The sequence below is a fragment of the Apodemus sylvaticus genome, chromosome 5, assembly GCF_947179515.1.
Source record: "Apodemus sylvaticus chromosome 5, mApoSyl1.1, whole genome shotgun sequence".
Lineage (NCBI taxonomy): Eukaryota > Metazoa > Chordata > Mammalia > Rodentia > Muridae > Apodemus > Apodemus sylvaticus.
Genome location: NC_067476.1, coordinates 11,012,091 through 11,027,798, shown reverse-complemented (window position 1 = coordinate 11,027,798; position 15,708 = coordinate 11,012,091). Strand labels below are relative to the sequence as shown.

At 47.0% G+C, this 15,708-nt stretch overlaps 1 protein-coding gene across 3 annotated transcripts in view; it reads right to left on the bottom strand.

Annotated features, from left to right (window-relative positions):
- Positions 1-15,708, bottom strand: part of Nup214 (nucleoporin 214) — an 82,032-nt gene that overhangs the window by 18,903 nt on the left and 47,421 nt on the right. For all 3 annotated transcript variants that reach the window (XM_052182142.1, XM_052182143.1, XM_052182144.1), the window contains exons 25-29: positions 11,627-11,702; positions 10,498-10,576; positions 6,502-6,592; positions 4,082-4,140; positions 389-2,158 (exon numbers count right to left, since the gene is read on the bottom strand). In XM_052182142.1, the coding sequence (XP_052038102.1) occupies positions 389-2,158; positions 4,082-4,140; positions 6,502-6,592; positions 10,498-10,576; positions 11,627-11,702 (2,075 nt within the window). The remainder of the gene's footprint in view (positions 1-388; positions 2,159-4,081; positions 4,141-6,501; positions 6,593-10,497; positions 10,577-11,626; positions 11,703-15,708) is intronic.

Below are 15,708 nucleotides of genomic sequence, written 5' to 3'. Positions count from 1 at the left end.
GTATATTTTTTTAACTGTGAAATTGGTAGTCTGTGGTCAGCAAAGTCAAGAGTTTGCTGAGGAGGAAGATCTGAGCAATCCTGAGCCACAGGCTATAGCCAATCAGGATAGAGCAGGCCCTGCCAAATGTGCACCAAGTGCCCTCCTGTATCTTGGATATTAGTTTTTGAAACAGGATTTCATATAGCCTGGGATGGCTTTGAATGTATTATGTACCCAAGAGCCTGGAACTCCTGATCTTCCTGCCTCTACCCTCTAAGCGAGGATTAGAGGCATGAACCACAACACCCAGCTCCTCTCTTTTAATTATAAGACCAGTGGAGGCTTTTTATAAATGTTTTAAATAACACAGGCGAGAACAGAGTCAGTATGTTCTGTAAATTCTTACCAGAGGCTTGACAAAAGCTAAACCCTGAAGGTGCTGCTGTCGAGGTAGTGGCTGATGTGCCACCAAACACAGAGCCTCCCTGCCCGAAGCCAGGGCTCTGACCAAAAGCAGGGGGGTTGTTTTGGCCAAATAGCGTCCCTCCTGTATTGGCAGACGCCTGTCCGAATGAGAAGGAACTGGGGCTGCTGGTACTCGAGGTGGCTCCGAAGACATTTGTGCTAGTGGATGCAGGGGTGGAGACAGACTGGCCGAAAGCAGGCACGGAGCTGAAGCCAGGCTGGCTGAAGGAGAAGCCACTTGCAGGGCTGCTTGTTGCTTGCCCGAAGGCTGGGGACTGCCCAAATGCTGTCTGTCCGAATACTCCAGGAGCTGATGCACCAAATGCGGGGCTGCCAAATCCTGAACTGCTGGCCTGCGGTGTGGCAGTGGCTGTGCTGGCTATGCTGGCTGCCGCTTGCCCAAACACGGGGGTGGCCGAGGGCGCAGTGGCTGTGTTACTGGAGAGCTGGTTGAACGCGGAGCTAGAACTGGCAGCAGGTGGCTGTGTAAAGACTGAGGAGCCAGAAGTGGCAGTCCCAAATACAGCTGCCTCTGTGGCAGAAGCTGGGGTGCTGCTGGAGACAGCACTGGCGGTGCTGGGGGTAGCCGGTGCTTCGTTGGCTGCCGAGCTTGCTCCTGGGAGAACAGCTGCTGCCACAGTAGCCTGTCCGGACCCTGCAAAGGTGGCCGCAGGAGACACTGCCTCCGTCTTGCTGTCAGGGCCCCCTGGGGCTACTGGCGTGGACTCTGTGGCTGCCACAAGGTTAGCAGAAGATGCTGGTCTGCTGGGGCTGCTGTCGGTGATCTGCGCAAGAACAGGCTCTTTTTTGACAGGATCAGAAGTCTGTAGAGAGGCCTGGGGAGGCTGGGTTGATTGTGGCTGGACTGGAAGTGAGGGTGCTGCTGTTGAAACTTCACTGTGGTCTGACTTGTCAGACACAGCTGGTGGTGTGGCCTCCTCTGGGCTCTTACCAGAGGACACGGGCAGGGAAGAAGCTGATGGTGAACTCAGGAGGCCACCAAATGACAAAGAAGGGAAAGATGTTGGAAGGGAAGGGGCAACTGAGGTCGATGTTGGGGCAGCTGATGATGCTGTACTAGTCTGTTGGTTTCCGAATGAGAAACTAGCTTTGCTGCTAGCCAGAGAGGCCCCACCAAAACTGATGAGCCCGGAAGGTCCAGCACTGGTAAGGGGCACGCTGCCAAAGACAGTGGCCGAGGAACTGCTAGTGCTCACATTCAGAGCTGAGACTGGTGCTGCTGGGGCAGGGCTGGCAGAGGAGGCCACAGTGGGCTCCACTGGCTTCCCTAACACTGAAGTACTAGGAAAGCTGAACCCTGAGGGCTTCGCTGGCTGGGCTCCGGCTAGGTTTGTGGAGGAGGCCTTACTGACTGGCTTTGTAGAATCTTCAGCTTGGCCAACACGCAGTCCTGAGAAGCTCCCTAGTGTCTCTCCAGCTAGAGAACTTGGGAACAGAAGCTCTCCTAACTTGGATGGTGGAGTTTCCAATTTGCTAGAGGCAGTGGACACAGTAGTTTCAGAAGGAGCTGCAGACTTGCTGCTGGACAGAGCAGAGTCTTCCAGAGAGCCAGTTGTTACAGACGTGCTGGGTGCTGGTGTGACTCCAGTGGCAGGGGAGTTTCCAGGAATGGTCTCACAAAAAGGTTTGCCTCCCCCGCCAAATGAGAAGGCCTCAAGCTGGTTTGATTCTTTAGTGGGGGGTGCTGCCCCTAGCAAGAAAAAGAAACCATGAAGAGTTGGATTTAAGAAAATAGAATTCATCACATTTCCCCTGATTGCCCTTCTAAGGCAATCTTTCTCTTCAGTCAGGGAAGAGACTTATAGTTCTCATGGCAGGCGTTCTCTGAAAGGGCAGAATGAGCACTTGCTCCACACAGGAGCATTAGCACTGCCAGAGTCAGTTCTCAAGTGCCAAGGAATGAAGTCCTGTTTATGATCACTACATCACAACAAACATGTGACATCTAGGATACATGAAATGGACACATTGTCCCCAATTTTTACTGCAACTAAGCTACTTACTAGGGTCCTGCTGAGTATGGCATTATATTATTGGTAATGTCGTTTATGGATTTTGTGTTGTTATACATTATTGTACTGATTTAGAGTAGATGTAGGATTACTACTGCATCTTATCCTGACTTTTTTTTTTAAAGATTTATTTATTATTATATGTAAGTACACTGTAGCTGTCTTCAGACACCAGAAAAGGGCATCAGATCTCTTTACGGATGGTTGTGAGCCATCGTGTGGTTGCTGGGATTTGAACTTATGACCTTCAGAAGAGCAGTTGGTGCTCTTACCCTCTGAGCCATCTCTCCGGCCCCCCTGACTTTTATTTCTTTAAACCTTGCTTCTCAAAGCAACACTGACACCATGCCTCATAATAAAATTTTGAAAAAAGATTTGTTCAATACAAGTATTAAGTTCTATTTCCAGCAAACACATAGAAAAGGTTTGTTGATTAAAAAACTAAAGATGACTGATATCTTATTTACACATACATAGTCCAGAAATACACTAAAGAAGAGTAGACCAATTATAAAGCACAGCAAACCACAAGTCACTAGTGTGACCCCTGCCCCCTAGCAAGGGTCACACTAGTGACCCTTTTTCTACTTTTTATTTAAAGGAAGTCCAGTGCTATGCTGCCCAGGTTGGCCTTGACCAACTCCTTAGCCTAGATGGGCTTTAAATTTGAGAGATTCCTTTCTCAGATTCTAAGTAGCTGAGATTCTAAACCTGTGTCAGCAGATGCGGCAAAGGTGACAGAAGACATGAGTTACATGAGAACTAGCTAAAGACAAAACTGCAAAGGAAATGCAGCACAACTGCACCGGCTGCCCTGGAGTGATTTGAAACTCTATTGTACAGTTTGTAGCTCACAATTTCCTGATAAAAACATATCACAATAAAGCTTCCTTTTGAATAAAATAAAAATCTATCTCATTCCTTAGAGAGCTTGGAGGAAGGTGACAAAACTGTTCTCTTGGGTGGGTCTGGATTCCTAGCACATGCTATGTGCACCAGTGTTTAGGACCAGGTTTGAACTTTTACTTGCATGGTACTATGCCCACCTCTTCTTGGGACCAAGTCTGTGTGTTAACTTAGAATGAATGCTACAGCAAATGAGACTCTGCGAGGCAAGTCTTTTCCCTTTTTATAATTATGTAAACAGATCTCCATCACAACAGGTTCTTTAAAAATATTATTGCATTAAAGTATTTTATTTTTGTGCATGTTTGCACGTCCCAGAGAATGTAGCAGGCAGAGGGTGACTTTCAGGGGGGATCAGTTCTCTGCTTCTACCATGCGGGTCCCAGGAACGACATGGAGATGCTTAGCCTGGCCCAAGTGCTGAGCCACCTCAGCAGTCCCACACCAAGGCTGGGTTAAACACTCTGCTATTGCCCTGCCGCTATGAGCTCAAGCCAGGGTGTCCCGTGTGTTGGGAAGGCGCCCTGCCACCAAGCCACTCTCAGCCCTTCACCATGTCTCTGATGTACATCATCACCACCAACCTGATTGCACAACTGAAAAAGAACCCCAAGTTTCAATGAAAGTGCATAATCACATACAGCGTCTCTCCCAGGAGGGGACACAAGAGGACACTACGCAACATGGGACTGTACCTGATGCAGCAGTGAAACTAGAGGATGGGGCTGGTGTGATTGTCCCAAAAGTAAAGGTCCTGAGGAGTGGAAAAGTAGAAAAAGAAGTTAAAATGGAGCAAACTCAACACAGCATCAGCTTTTAAATATTCTTCCGTATAATCCATTCATACAATATGACCTTGATGAATTTACAACTAGTGATCAGCAACAGCCAAGTTAAAATATGCATCTCAGAGATGCCCAGCAGGAAGGCTTTGGCTGGAAGGCTGGGTTTCCACAGGAGGCCTGGGAAGAGACTTATTTTTAAGAAAGTAAAGTGCAGGAGTAACAACTCACTAAGCATGTATAGGCAACACTGGAGCAGACACTTGCCTAGTGAGTGGAAGGAAGGCTGGCAGGGAGCAGAAAGGAGACTCTCTGGACATCTCCTCAAGCCCAGAAGCATGTGAGGAGAGGTACTGTGCAGGGAATGCAGCAGCAGTACAAAGCGACAGGCAGAGTTCAAACGGCAGCAAGAATGCAGGCTTCCCATGCCACATGGGGCAGCAAGCCTTTCCAATACAGCAAATAATGTCAGTATTCAGTGAGACAGGATAGCCGAACCTGTTTAGGGTGTGGCTCAACCCTTAGCATACCCCTTTAATCCCTCTGACTGTAATACAGACTCTTAATACATTTAATCCCAAACAATGAAGGTAAATTTAGTTTGCAGAAAGAAGCAGACATATCTAAAAGTGATATCAGAATAGGATATGCCCAACTCTCACGAGAAGAGAGAGGGAAGGGAAGCTACTAGAGAGACAGACAGCACAGGAGGAAGAGTAGAGCAGTAGAGAGGGAGAAGGAGGCAGTGTTACTGGGAGAGATTTACAGAGACAAACTGAAGTGAGAAACACAGGTGAAGACAGAACAAGCCAGAGAATGAGAAGGAACCGGAGGGTTAGAAAAGATTGCTAGAGTGAGTTTGAGGCCAAGATGAGCAATTCAGAGAAAAGCCAGACTGAACAGTCAGCTGGGGAGGAGTTTGAGCCAGAAGAACGGAGCTGAACCAGCCAGCCAGAGTTGCAGGAAGGGAGAGCCTGTCATCAGCAGCAAGCCGCAGAGGCGGAAACCATTCCACGCCTAGGCTGGATTGTATGACAGCGAAGCTCCCAGGACTAGGCCTAGGTTAGCAGGCGGAGGCAGCGCCTCAGAGGCAACTGTTACTATAGGAGAATAAAAGGTTTATAATTTATAATGTATAATTCAGGTTTTGTCATTTATTGTTGCTATCCTCAAATGGACAAAAACCTCCTAAGGATATGCTACATATTTTTTATCACACTAAAAAGCAAAAATCTTTTTCTTTATTGGCTGGCCTCAAACTTGGCAAAGAAATTTTAACAAATACATCGGCTATTGGCTCTCTGACTCAAATATTTCCAGCGTTCTTTTACAAATTGGAAGAGCACTATCATTTTCAAGACATAAGGATTAATTATTATATTTGTAAAGGATGGTAATACTTGGCTTTGACCTGCTCTCTTAAGATTTGCTTCAGTCATCCCTGGGATGTAGAGACGCAATGACTTACAGCAGTGGAAAGTGTGCACAGCCCCTCCTCCTAGCTAACTGAGTACCCTTCTGCTGCACGCTGAAGGATGTGCAGAAACTCATTACTCGGAAGAACTCGAGTGCGGTGAATGGAGCCCAAGTTCAGAGGCAGACAGTGAAAGAGGCACTAGGGGATTCCCTAACACACAACACACAGCCTTTCAGTGGCAACAAGTGTGCCGGCAGGCATGGATGGCAGTCACTGATTCTGGCAAGCTAAGAACTTGCCTGGCTTTTACCTACAAAATGGCACTTGCAGTCGTTAACGAGTAACACATGAGGTTTACAGTCTTTTCACCTTGTGATTCTGATTCTCAAATCCACTCCACAGCTGTCACTGTTTCTTGAAAACAGACCCCCACTGCTGGTGGGTCATCCTACAATCCCAGTACATAGGAAGCAGAGGTAGGAGGTTCAGGAGTTTAAGGGTACCCTTGGTCACATAGCAAATTTGAGGCCAGTCTCAGCTAAATGAGCCTCTGTTGAGCCCCCAACCCCTATCATCTCTTTACAGATACAAATTTTAGAATGGGTACTGTCTTTCACTGTATTTTCTGTACAGATCAAGAGACCCAAACCAGTGTGGTCTGACTAATCACTCAACAGTGTCAGAATGGAAGCACCTGGTGAGCTGCACCAACGACCTAGAGGGAACATCCTCTGCCAGGAGAAAGGAGGCTCAGCCTTAAAAACAGTAAATACGATAACCCCGAACCACAAGGGAACACCAATTAAAACATTCAACCACTGCCGCTGTGCACATGTTCCGACACAGACGTGAGAGCTCAGGGCTTTCATGGAGCTGGCTGATAGCAACTTAGCACAACCCAAGTTCACTCACTGACCCTGGGGAGGCGAATGAGAAAGGCTTGTTAAGTTGTCCCACAGCAGATGGAGTCGAGGTCACAGCTGACTCTGTCTTGGCTGTCCCTGGACCTGAAATGGACAAAATAAGGACATTCCAAAGTCAGTTAAGAGTGCTGTTCTGGTCTGTAATTTGCTACAGCTCGGATTGTGTGCTGCTGTTCAGAGTCACAGCCCCAGTTTCTGGAACCTCCAGTGTATCCTATGACAAGCCTCAAGCCAAGGGAGGCTGGCGTGTCACCTTGTGCTCAAGGACTCTTAGTCTTGCTCTTTGGTTCTGTCAAGGCATGACACAGTCTCCTTTCCAGAAAAGACAGCAAAACAACCTCCATGCAGCCTAACTCCAGAGCTGAGGATAGAATCCTCTACACAGACTGACGGGCAAACGCTTTTCTTACACATAGGGAGAAAACCCCAAGATAAGCAAGCTGATACAGCGAGCATTTCTAAGCAAGGCCTCACAGATATCTATACATTTCTGCCTTTTCCAGAGGTTTTATTTATTATTTTTGAAATTCAGCAAATAGCAAATACCAGTTTTCTTTTCTTTCATTTTTTCAAAAGAATTTATTTATTGCTATATGTGAGTGTACTGAAGCTGTCTTCAGGCATACCAGGGGAGGGTGTCAGATCTCTTTACAGATGGCGAAATACCAGTTTTCTTTCTCTTTCTTTCCTCCCTTCCTTTCTAGCCTACAGAGTTAATGGACACTTGCTACACATGATCATTCTAGACGTAGATACTAAGCGGACACTGACTATCAGCCGCAAGTCAAGCTTCACTCAGCACTGAAATGCATGTGGGTTGTAGAAAGATGCTCGGTGCAGGCTTCTCCACGACTAACATATAAGATGCATCTCAGCTGTCAGCAGAGCGCTGCTCAGCTGCAATCCTAGGCAGCCATTCCATAAATGAGAAAGGTGAATCTGCCAGCAAGGAAGAGGAATGGAACGCTCGACTGCAGTGGGGCCGGCAGGGTGGGGAAGCGGTCCCGAGCACACAGGATCACCTGCTGCTGTCTCAAAAGAGGCCCTGGGCAGGAGAGCTGGCTCAGCAGGGAAAGGTACTTGCTGTCAAGCCTGACACTGGAAGTTGGATCCCTGGGGCCTACATGGTGAAAGGAGGTGACATCCACAGGGCACTATGGTATGCTTGTCCCTTCTACTACATGATTTAACAATTCTAAGAAAACAAACAAAATACCTCAAGACAGATATGAAATTCTTGTTTGTTTTTTCAAGCCAGGGTTTCTTTGTGTAGCTTTGGCTGTCCTGGAACTCACTCTAGACCAGACTGGCCTCAAACTCACAGAAAGTCCCTGCCCTCTGCTTCTGGAGTGCTGGGATCAAAGGTGTACTACCACTGTCTGGGATCATAAAATTCTTAAGGGCACCTTTAAAATGGAACCCCAGGGCAGCTTTCACTTTTTATATGTTATATTTTTACACTGACATTTTTGCATATAACCATGTCATGATCAGTAAAACAAGAATTACCCTCCTTTCCAGACAAGAGTTCTTTGTATTACTGTGGCTGACCTGAAATTTACTATGTAGACCAGGCTAGACTTGAACTCAGAGACCTGCCTGCCGCCTGCCTTTGCTGGGAATAAAGGTGTATGCTGCCACCACCTGGCTACAAGAAAGTATTCCTATTACTAATGAGTAAGAGAGTTCTTTATTCTACAGCTTCCAGAAATACACATACAATGAGAGAGGAAGGGAGGGAGAGAGAGAAGGAGAGAGGGGGGAGAGAGAGGGAGAGAGAGAGGGAGAGAGAGAGGGATAGAGAAAGGAGGGAGGGAAGGAGAGAAGGAGAGAGGGAGAGAGAGGGGGAGAGAGAGAAAGAGGGAGGGAGGGAGAGAGAGAGGGAGAGAGCAAGCAAGCACTAGTGAAAGAAATGTAGGTATGGTGACTCACGCCTTTAACCACTTGGGGAGTTGAAGCAGGAGGAATGCTCTCCGCTCAAGGGCAAGGCTAGCCTGAATTACAGTGAGCTAGGTACAGTGAGTTACATACAGGTCAGCCTGAGCTACCTTGTGAGACTTTAATCTCAAATAAAAAAGACAAGGTTTCTGCAATGCATGCTGGATTTTCAGGGATGTTTCCAGCCTAAGAGAAAAGCTCTCTTAAGCCTTGATCACCTGTAAGGGAAGGCAGCAGTGACCAGTGAGGGGCTGAGAGATGCAGGCCAAATGGCCTGAGACAGGCCTGCTGCGAAGGTCTTAGGACTCCTCCAGTCTCAACTTTAAGGTAATAAAGTCCTTCAGAGAAGGAAGACCATGCCTTTTGAAACTTTTTTCAAAAACATTAACCTAAACCCACTAAACTTGTCTTGGCCTATAGTGGTGTGTGTAAGGAACACTTAGAGAGTCAATTAGGTTCTGCATGATGGAGAAAGGAAGTGCCTGGTGTGTGTGTGTGTGTATGTGTGTGGGTCTAAGGAACACTTAGAACGTCAATTAGGTTCTGCAAGATGGAGAAAGAGAAAGGAAGTGTCTGAATGACTGGTGGCCATCATGAGAAGCAGACAGCTGCTGTGTCCTGTTCAGTCTCTGAGTCTGCTGTCAGATGTGAATGAAAATGAAAGACACAGAGTGTGTGTGCAGAACTAAGTGGGCACAGGCTGTGCAACGGAAGCGTGGGTGCCCCACCAAGTGGCTACAGATCCACGGCAGACACTGAGGGAGATGCTCGCAGAGAGGCTTCCAGTGGTTTGGTATGGGGAACCATGGAGTCCCCAGCGAATGTGGAATGCTTGACAGGATCCTGGCCATGCCAAAGACCAATGCCTCTGCTCCAAAGGGAAAGGACAAGCCTTTCCTGCTGGTCTGTGTGAATGTTGACAGTCTGTGCAGAAGACGCCCACTGTAGCTTTCCCCACACCCTGACTCCCAGCCTAGGGTCTGCTCCTAGAGAGTCCGTCCCACCGAGCTTAGCTAAGCCCGCCTCCGTGGTCCGAGGCATGGACTAAGCCCGCCTCAGTGGTCCGAGGCATGGACTAAGCCCACCTCCGTGGTCCGAGGCATGGACTAAGCCTGCCTCCGGCTCCCGCTCACGTGGAGACAGCAGACAAGCAGACAAGCTGCGCTCCCAGGGCGCTGGGGCAGCCCACCTGGCCAGTCTTCCTCATTTTCTTGCCAGTCTGTCAGGTCATTCCCTGGAGCAGCACAACCTTGGCAACTCATACTACCGCTGAAACACTTCCAGCTACTGTAAAAAGTAACTTAATTAAAAATATTTATGCTTCAGTTAGCTGGCAAGTCTGTGAAGCTATAAAACCTTGTATTGTTAGCTTACCTAACAGGGTCTTACCCTGTAACAAGTATGCTGAATTTTATCTATTTTTCTGATTTTGAATAGTCATTATGAAGGGGCTGGGAATGCAGCTCAGTTGGAGGAGTATTTCCCTAGCACAAAGACAGTCCTGCACTGTACAGAACCAGGCCTGCAGTACATGCCCAGACTGCTCGCACTGGGAAGGCAGAGGCTACACAGCAAACTTGCTACATCATGACTGAGCTCCATGGGATATATCCCTCAGGGTCTCACAGAGAAAGGAAGAGAGGGGAGCAAAGGGGAGGAGAGAGGGAAAGAGATGGGAAATAAAGGGAGAGCAAAGGAGGGAAAGTGATTTACCGCAAGGGCGTCAAGAGGGATGAGAGTCCTTTCCCTTTGCAAAGAAGGAACAGTGCTCAACTCTCTAACTTCTCTAAACACCAATCTCACAGCAGTGCACAAGGACACTGCTATTGCTTCTATTAGAAAAAGACCATCAAAAGTTTCCTTATGCTGACTCTAAAGTCTAAATGCCAAGCTTAGCAAGTGGTAAAGGGCTTACGTCCTTACAATTCCTCGGAGCTGAGGCCTTTGGAATTTGGCATTTGCCTTCCTGCCTATTGGCTCTGGGATCTACACAAGGAACTCTCAGGAGCACTTTTCGTCTCCACTCAGATGACACAGACATGTAGACTCACCTACAGCTTTATCCCCAGAGGACAGCTGACAGGATGTTGCTGTGGGTCCTGGCGGCTTGAAGGAATTTATAAGAGACCCCTGTACAGAACATAAGAAAAATGTTGATGGTAAACTGCTAACCTTGGGATTAGTGAACATGTGAAACGGAAATGTAAAAACAAACTAAGCAAACACGAATACTTGAATTCAGTTTAATTACCCAAGAAAAGGAGGAAAGGAAAAGTAACAAAATGTACCACCACACTGGAGGCTTCTGCGTGAGTCATGAACAGCACTTGAATACTTGGTAGAGGACTGGATGGGCGGATGAAAAGCACGGCCCCAGCAATGAGTGAGTTTACAATGGTGAGCAGGAGAACCACCTGGGTTTCCACCTGCAGCCAGCGAGTGCCTCTGCCTCACCTGTCACACTGTATGACTTCCTATCTGTGCCCGTCCTCCATGGACAACAGAAGCAGGCTAAGGCACAGGATGGTGCTGGGAACCCACAGTCGGCAGCTAATGGTGGTCTCAAACTCTGGATTCAAGTGCAGCTAAAGCGGCTCATCTCCAAGACAGACCTGAGAGGAACCAGGACTGCTGGGAACGATCCAGACAGGCTTGCTTTCCCTTCTAGCCTCCTCCTGATTCAGCCCCCCCCCCACCCCGCTTTATTATTTTCTTTTTCACTCTTTAACTGTTGGCAATCAGTGAAAAGTCAGAGCCGCCTGCAGGAGTAAGACAACCCATACCCAAGTTGATTTCCAACAGCGCAGTGGGGAGGAAGCAAAGGGCCCGGCGGTCAGCCTCCATCCCAGCGGTGTCTGTCAATGACTGACTGGATGAGCCCAGGTGACTCACTGGACTGCGGCTGTCTCAAGGGACACACCTAAACACCTACTGTACAAGTCAGGTGCATGGACTGAGATAACACTAAGAAAAACAAAAAGGGCAAACTGAAACATCTCATCCAAGCATTCTGTAATAATGCAGATGGCCTAAGAGGACTCGCCCAGAAAGTCAATGGCCTCAGCTGGCTGACCATGTCAAGACTGCCAGGAACTATGGAACAGTAACCACATTCATTTAAATCATAAAATGATCTTCAGTTACAGAGACACCCTGCTAAAGAACACGTCAGGAAGTTACCTGCTTGGCTTGGCTGGCAGCCACCGGGGTTAACACTGCATGGGGGGTTTTGGCTGCTGAGTGTGGCACTGAAGAGCTGAAAGACAGACAGCATATGCTCAGACGCCGCTGGGGCCGGACGTGGCCACCCCCCAGCCAGTTCCTGCTCAATACATGAAACCACTTGGGGGCAGCATATAGATGTCGGGGACCCCACCAAACTCACCAGACATTTTGCTGAAGAACTAGTTTTAAATGAAATCTGGATTTGCAACTATATAAAATTCAAACCAACAACCTTGTTGACTTCCTCTTATCTACTACAATTCCCTACCTACCTACAATTTATAACCATTTCAAAATAGATGTTATTCGTATTGGGACAATTGGCATTTCCCCTTCCTGCCTCCCTGGTTTTAGATGGGGAAGTTTCGGTTCTCTTTCTCAAGCCTAAAAAAACAAATGTAATAGAGGAATTGTGAGGCCAAATGCTGAGCTGCACACACTGCAAAGGCACTGTCAAGAATGGATGCCGACACAGCAGCACTGGGTGGATTCAACAACTCACCTGCTGTTTCTAGCCTCCATCTTGGTTACTCTGTGAACGAAGGTACATCCCAATTTCCAAGGAACCTCTCACTAAACCTGACTACTGTACTTAAGGAACAGATGAAAGTTCTTATCATTTAGGAAAAGCTTTTAAAAAAAAGATTTATTTATGTGAGTACACTGTTGCTATCTTTAGACACACCAGAAAAGGGCACTGGATCCCATTACAGATGGTTGTGAGCCACCATGTGGTTGTTGGGAATTGAACTCAGTACCTTTGGAAAACCTTAACGTCTGAGTCATCTCTCCAGCCCCTAGGAAAAGTTTTTCAATTTCTCTTGTCCTCAGTGCAGAGTTACTTTAACTGAAATGAATAGTAGCAGTTCTAGTTGTCAGATGTGGGATTTTAGAATTTTTTTCAGATTTGAGGGAAGATTATTAATAATTTCCCACCAAAAACTTAATTTGACACCAGGCACTGGTGGTACATGCCTTTAATCCTGGTACTCAGGAGGCAGTCAGGCAGATCTCTGAGTTTAAAGCCAGCCTGTTCTACGTGAGTTCCAAAATAGCCAGGGCTACACAGAGAAACCTGGTCTCAAAAAAAATTTTTTTTCATTTGAAAGAGGAAATCAGTAAACAGCTTTGTTCTTAATGATCTGTCTACATCCTCTGTGAAACGACATATAATCTTCCCAGACTGGATTAGGTAGAAGAAGAAAAATAGACTCATTTTCAATGAGCCCCCCCCCCCCCATGATTCTGTCAAAGCAAATGAAGATGAGGAGTGCCCTGAGATGCTCCACCATTCAGGGCCTCAGGTGCTGTGCTTGCCTCCTACAACAGAGACCCAGAATGTGCTGGCAAAACTGCCGGGACCCAAGACCCTGGAGTGGATTTAGCCAACTTGCTAACAGAACAGTTTGTGCTCAGAGAACCACAAGGGAAATAAACCTCTTTTAAAAAACAGTATTTTATCCAAAATTTGAAAAATATTTGTAGCTAAACCTTAGTGACAACATGATGGTAATTGAATCACGAAGGCATAGCTATGCATGGTCACTGTTCTATTTACTTGTGAGTATGCCACATGTGAGTATGTCCTGAATCCCCAAACACAAAACCAGGAGGCACCAAACCATAGCACTATATCATGTGACATCTCTGTTGAGGAATGCTGTTTGGCACAAGCAACCAACAAACCTACCAACAAACTAGCTTCAAGAAATCTACCTCTTGGCTAAAGGGGTCAAGAGGCAAACAGTCCACACCTGAATGAGTACACAAAGGACCGCACACAAACAGGCAAACAAAGGAGGCCAACACAAGAAATGTTCATGGAATATTTGGGAAAGCTAAGCTCAGCACTGCCATAATTTGAGTAACAAGAGGAACCTGCCAGGCGGTGGTGGCGCACGCCTATAATCCCAGCCCTTGAGAGGCAGAGGCAGGTGGATTTCTGAGTTCGAGGCCAGCCTGGTCTACAGAGTGAGTTCCAGGACAGCCAGGGCTACGCAGAGGAACCTGACATAGGTGTGACACTGCTTGTATATTATTATCAAAAACAAAGCCATCAAACAACTGGGTTGGAGAGTTGCTCAGTGGCAAGAGCACTTGCAGAGAAGCCGTATTCAAATCCAGGGATCGCCATGGCTGCTCACCATCACCTCCAACTCCAACTCTAGGGAATCAACGCCCTCTTCTGGCCTATACTGGCATCAGGCACACAATATATACATACACAGCCATGCAACACACACACACACACACACACACACACACACACACACACGACTCTAAAAAAGGAAGCAACTATCAGAGGAGCACAGCAGAAGACAGCACGGCGGGAACCAGAGCTGTTGTGAGGCGAGTCAGCGTTCCCAGGCCATCCCTTACTGGTAAGTATCCCTCCCACTGCTGGGAAAGGGCTTAAAAAACAGAAGACTCACTCTTTCACTTAGTTCAACAGCTCGCTTACGTGGCCTAAAACAAGAGACACAGTTAGGTCTTCTTCTGGACAACCTTAACTATTGGTGACTATCTTTTAATAAATATGCATATATGACAAGGCAGAACCAAAGCAGACCTAAATAATTATGTACCTAACAATGAACTGTTGAGGAATGCTGGGTATGCATTTGGAAGTGAGGCAAGTAAGGAAAGGGGACAGCGTATCAAGAAAATAAACAACAAAATCAAACCTACAGGGAAAGAGAGAAAGCAGTGCAAATGTTACTTAATTCACTTGTTTATTGGCGTTTATTTAGAGGAAGGGTCTCTCTGTGTAGTCCTGGCTGTCCTCAAAGTCTGAGGTCAGCCTGCCTCTGCCTCCAGGGCTGGGGTTAGTCCATGGAGCAGCAGTGTTCCATGTATGTTACTTTTATTTAGTACAGCCACTCTCAACCTGTGGGCTAGGACTCCTTTGGGGGTCAAGTGCTCCTTTCCCTGGGGTCACCTCAGACCATCAGAAAACATATTTACATTATGATTAGTAACAGTAGCAAAATTACAGTTATGAATTAGCAACAAAAATAACTTTATGGTTGGGGGTCCCCACAACATGAGTCACCGTGTTAAAGGCCTACAGCATTAGGAATGCTGAGAGTCACTAGCTTACCAGAGCCCAAACCTACCGACGCATTCCAGAAGCCTGCCCACAGAGACGCCTCAGCTACTGTCAATTCTGTTGAGCCTGCTTCTAAAGAAATGGCTCTGTCTAAAAGTCTTAGTTTCTCCTATGACAGAGGCAGGAGGATCTCTGTGAGTTCAAGACCCATTAGGAACACAGTGAAACCCTATCTCAAAAACAAACAAATGAAAAAAAGTAATTGAAAAACTCCATTTTTGGGATGGATAGATGCTCAGCGGTTAAGAGCACTGACTGTTCTTCCAGAGGTCCTGAGTTCAAATCCCAGCAAATACATGATGGCTCACAACCACCTGTAATGGGATCTGATGCCCTCTTCTGGTGTGTCTGAAGACAGCTACAGTGTACTCACATAAAATAAATAAATCTTTAAAAACCCTCCATTTACAAGACAGCCAGTCATATTGTACCAATGTAGCACAGGGTGTGAGGCAGAAGAGAGAATGCCCAGCAAGAGCAGGAAGGTGGGGGGCAGGCCGCCGCTGCTCAGTCTGGCTGGGCTTTACCAGTGCTGCGCCAAACAGACAGCCGGGCTTTACAGTGGGAAAAGAAAATCAACAAAGGGAGCAGCAGTCTGACCCAAGTGTTTCTTCCGCCCTCTGCCCTGTCCCCACAGCTCTCTCCTCTGAGACAATGGTGCTTGCTCTATGTAGCCCAGGCTCACCCGGACTATGGCATGCCCCCGCCTTAGCCTCTTCATGCTGATCGACAAGAGTGTCTCACCAGAACTATGTGGAAATTTTAGGAAGGATAACTAGCTAATCTGTTTCAGTAACAAAAAGTTTTCAATACTGAATTGTACAGAACTAGACACCAAAAAATGGTCCGATGTATGAGCAGTGCCTAGTTTAGGGAAGATAACAAGCACAAACTGGAACCAAAGTAGGCAAGAAAAGTTATATTGTAA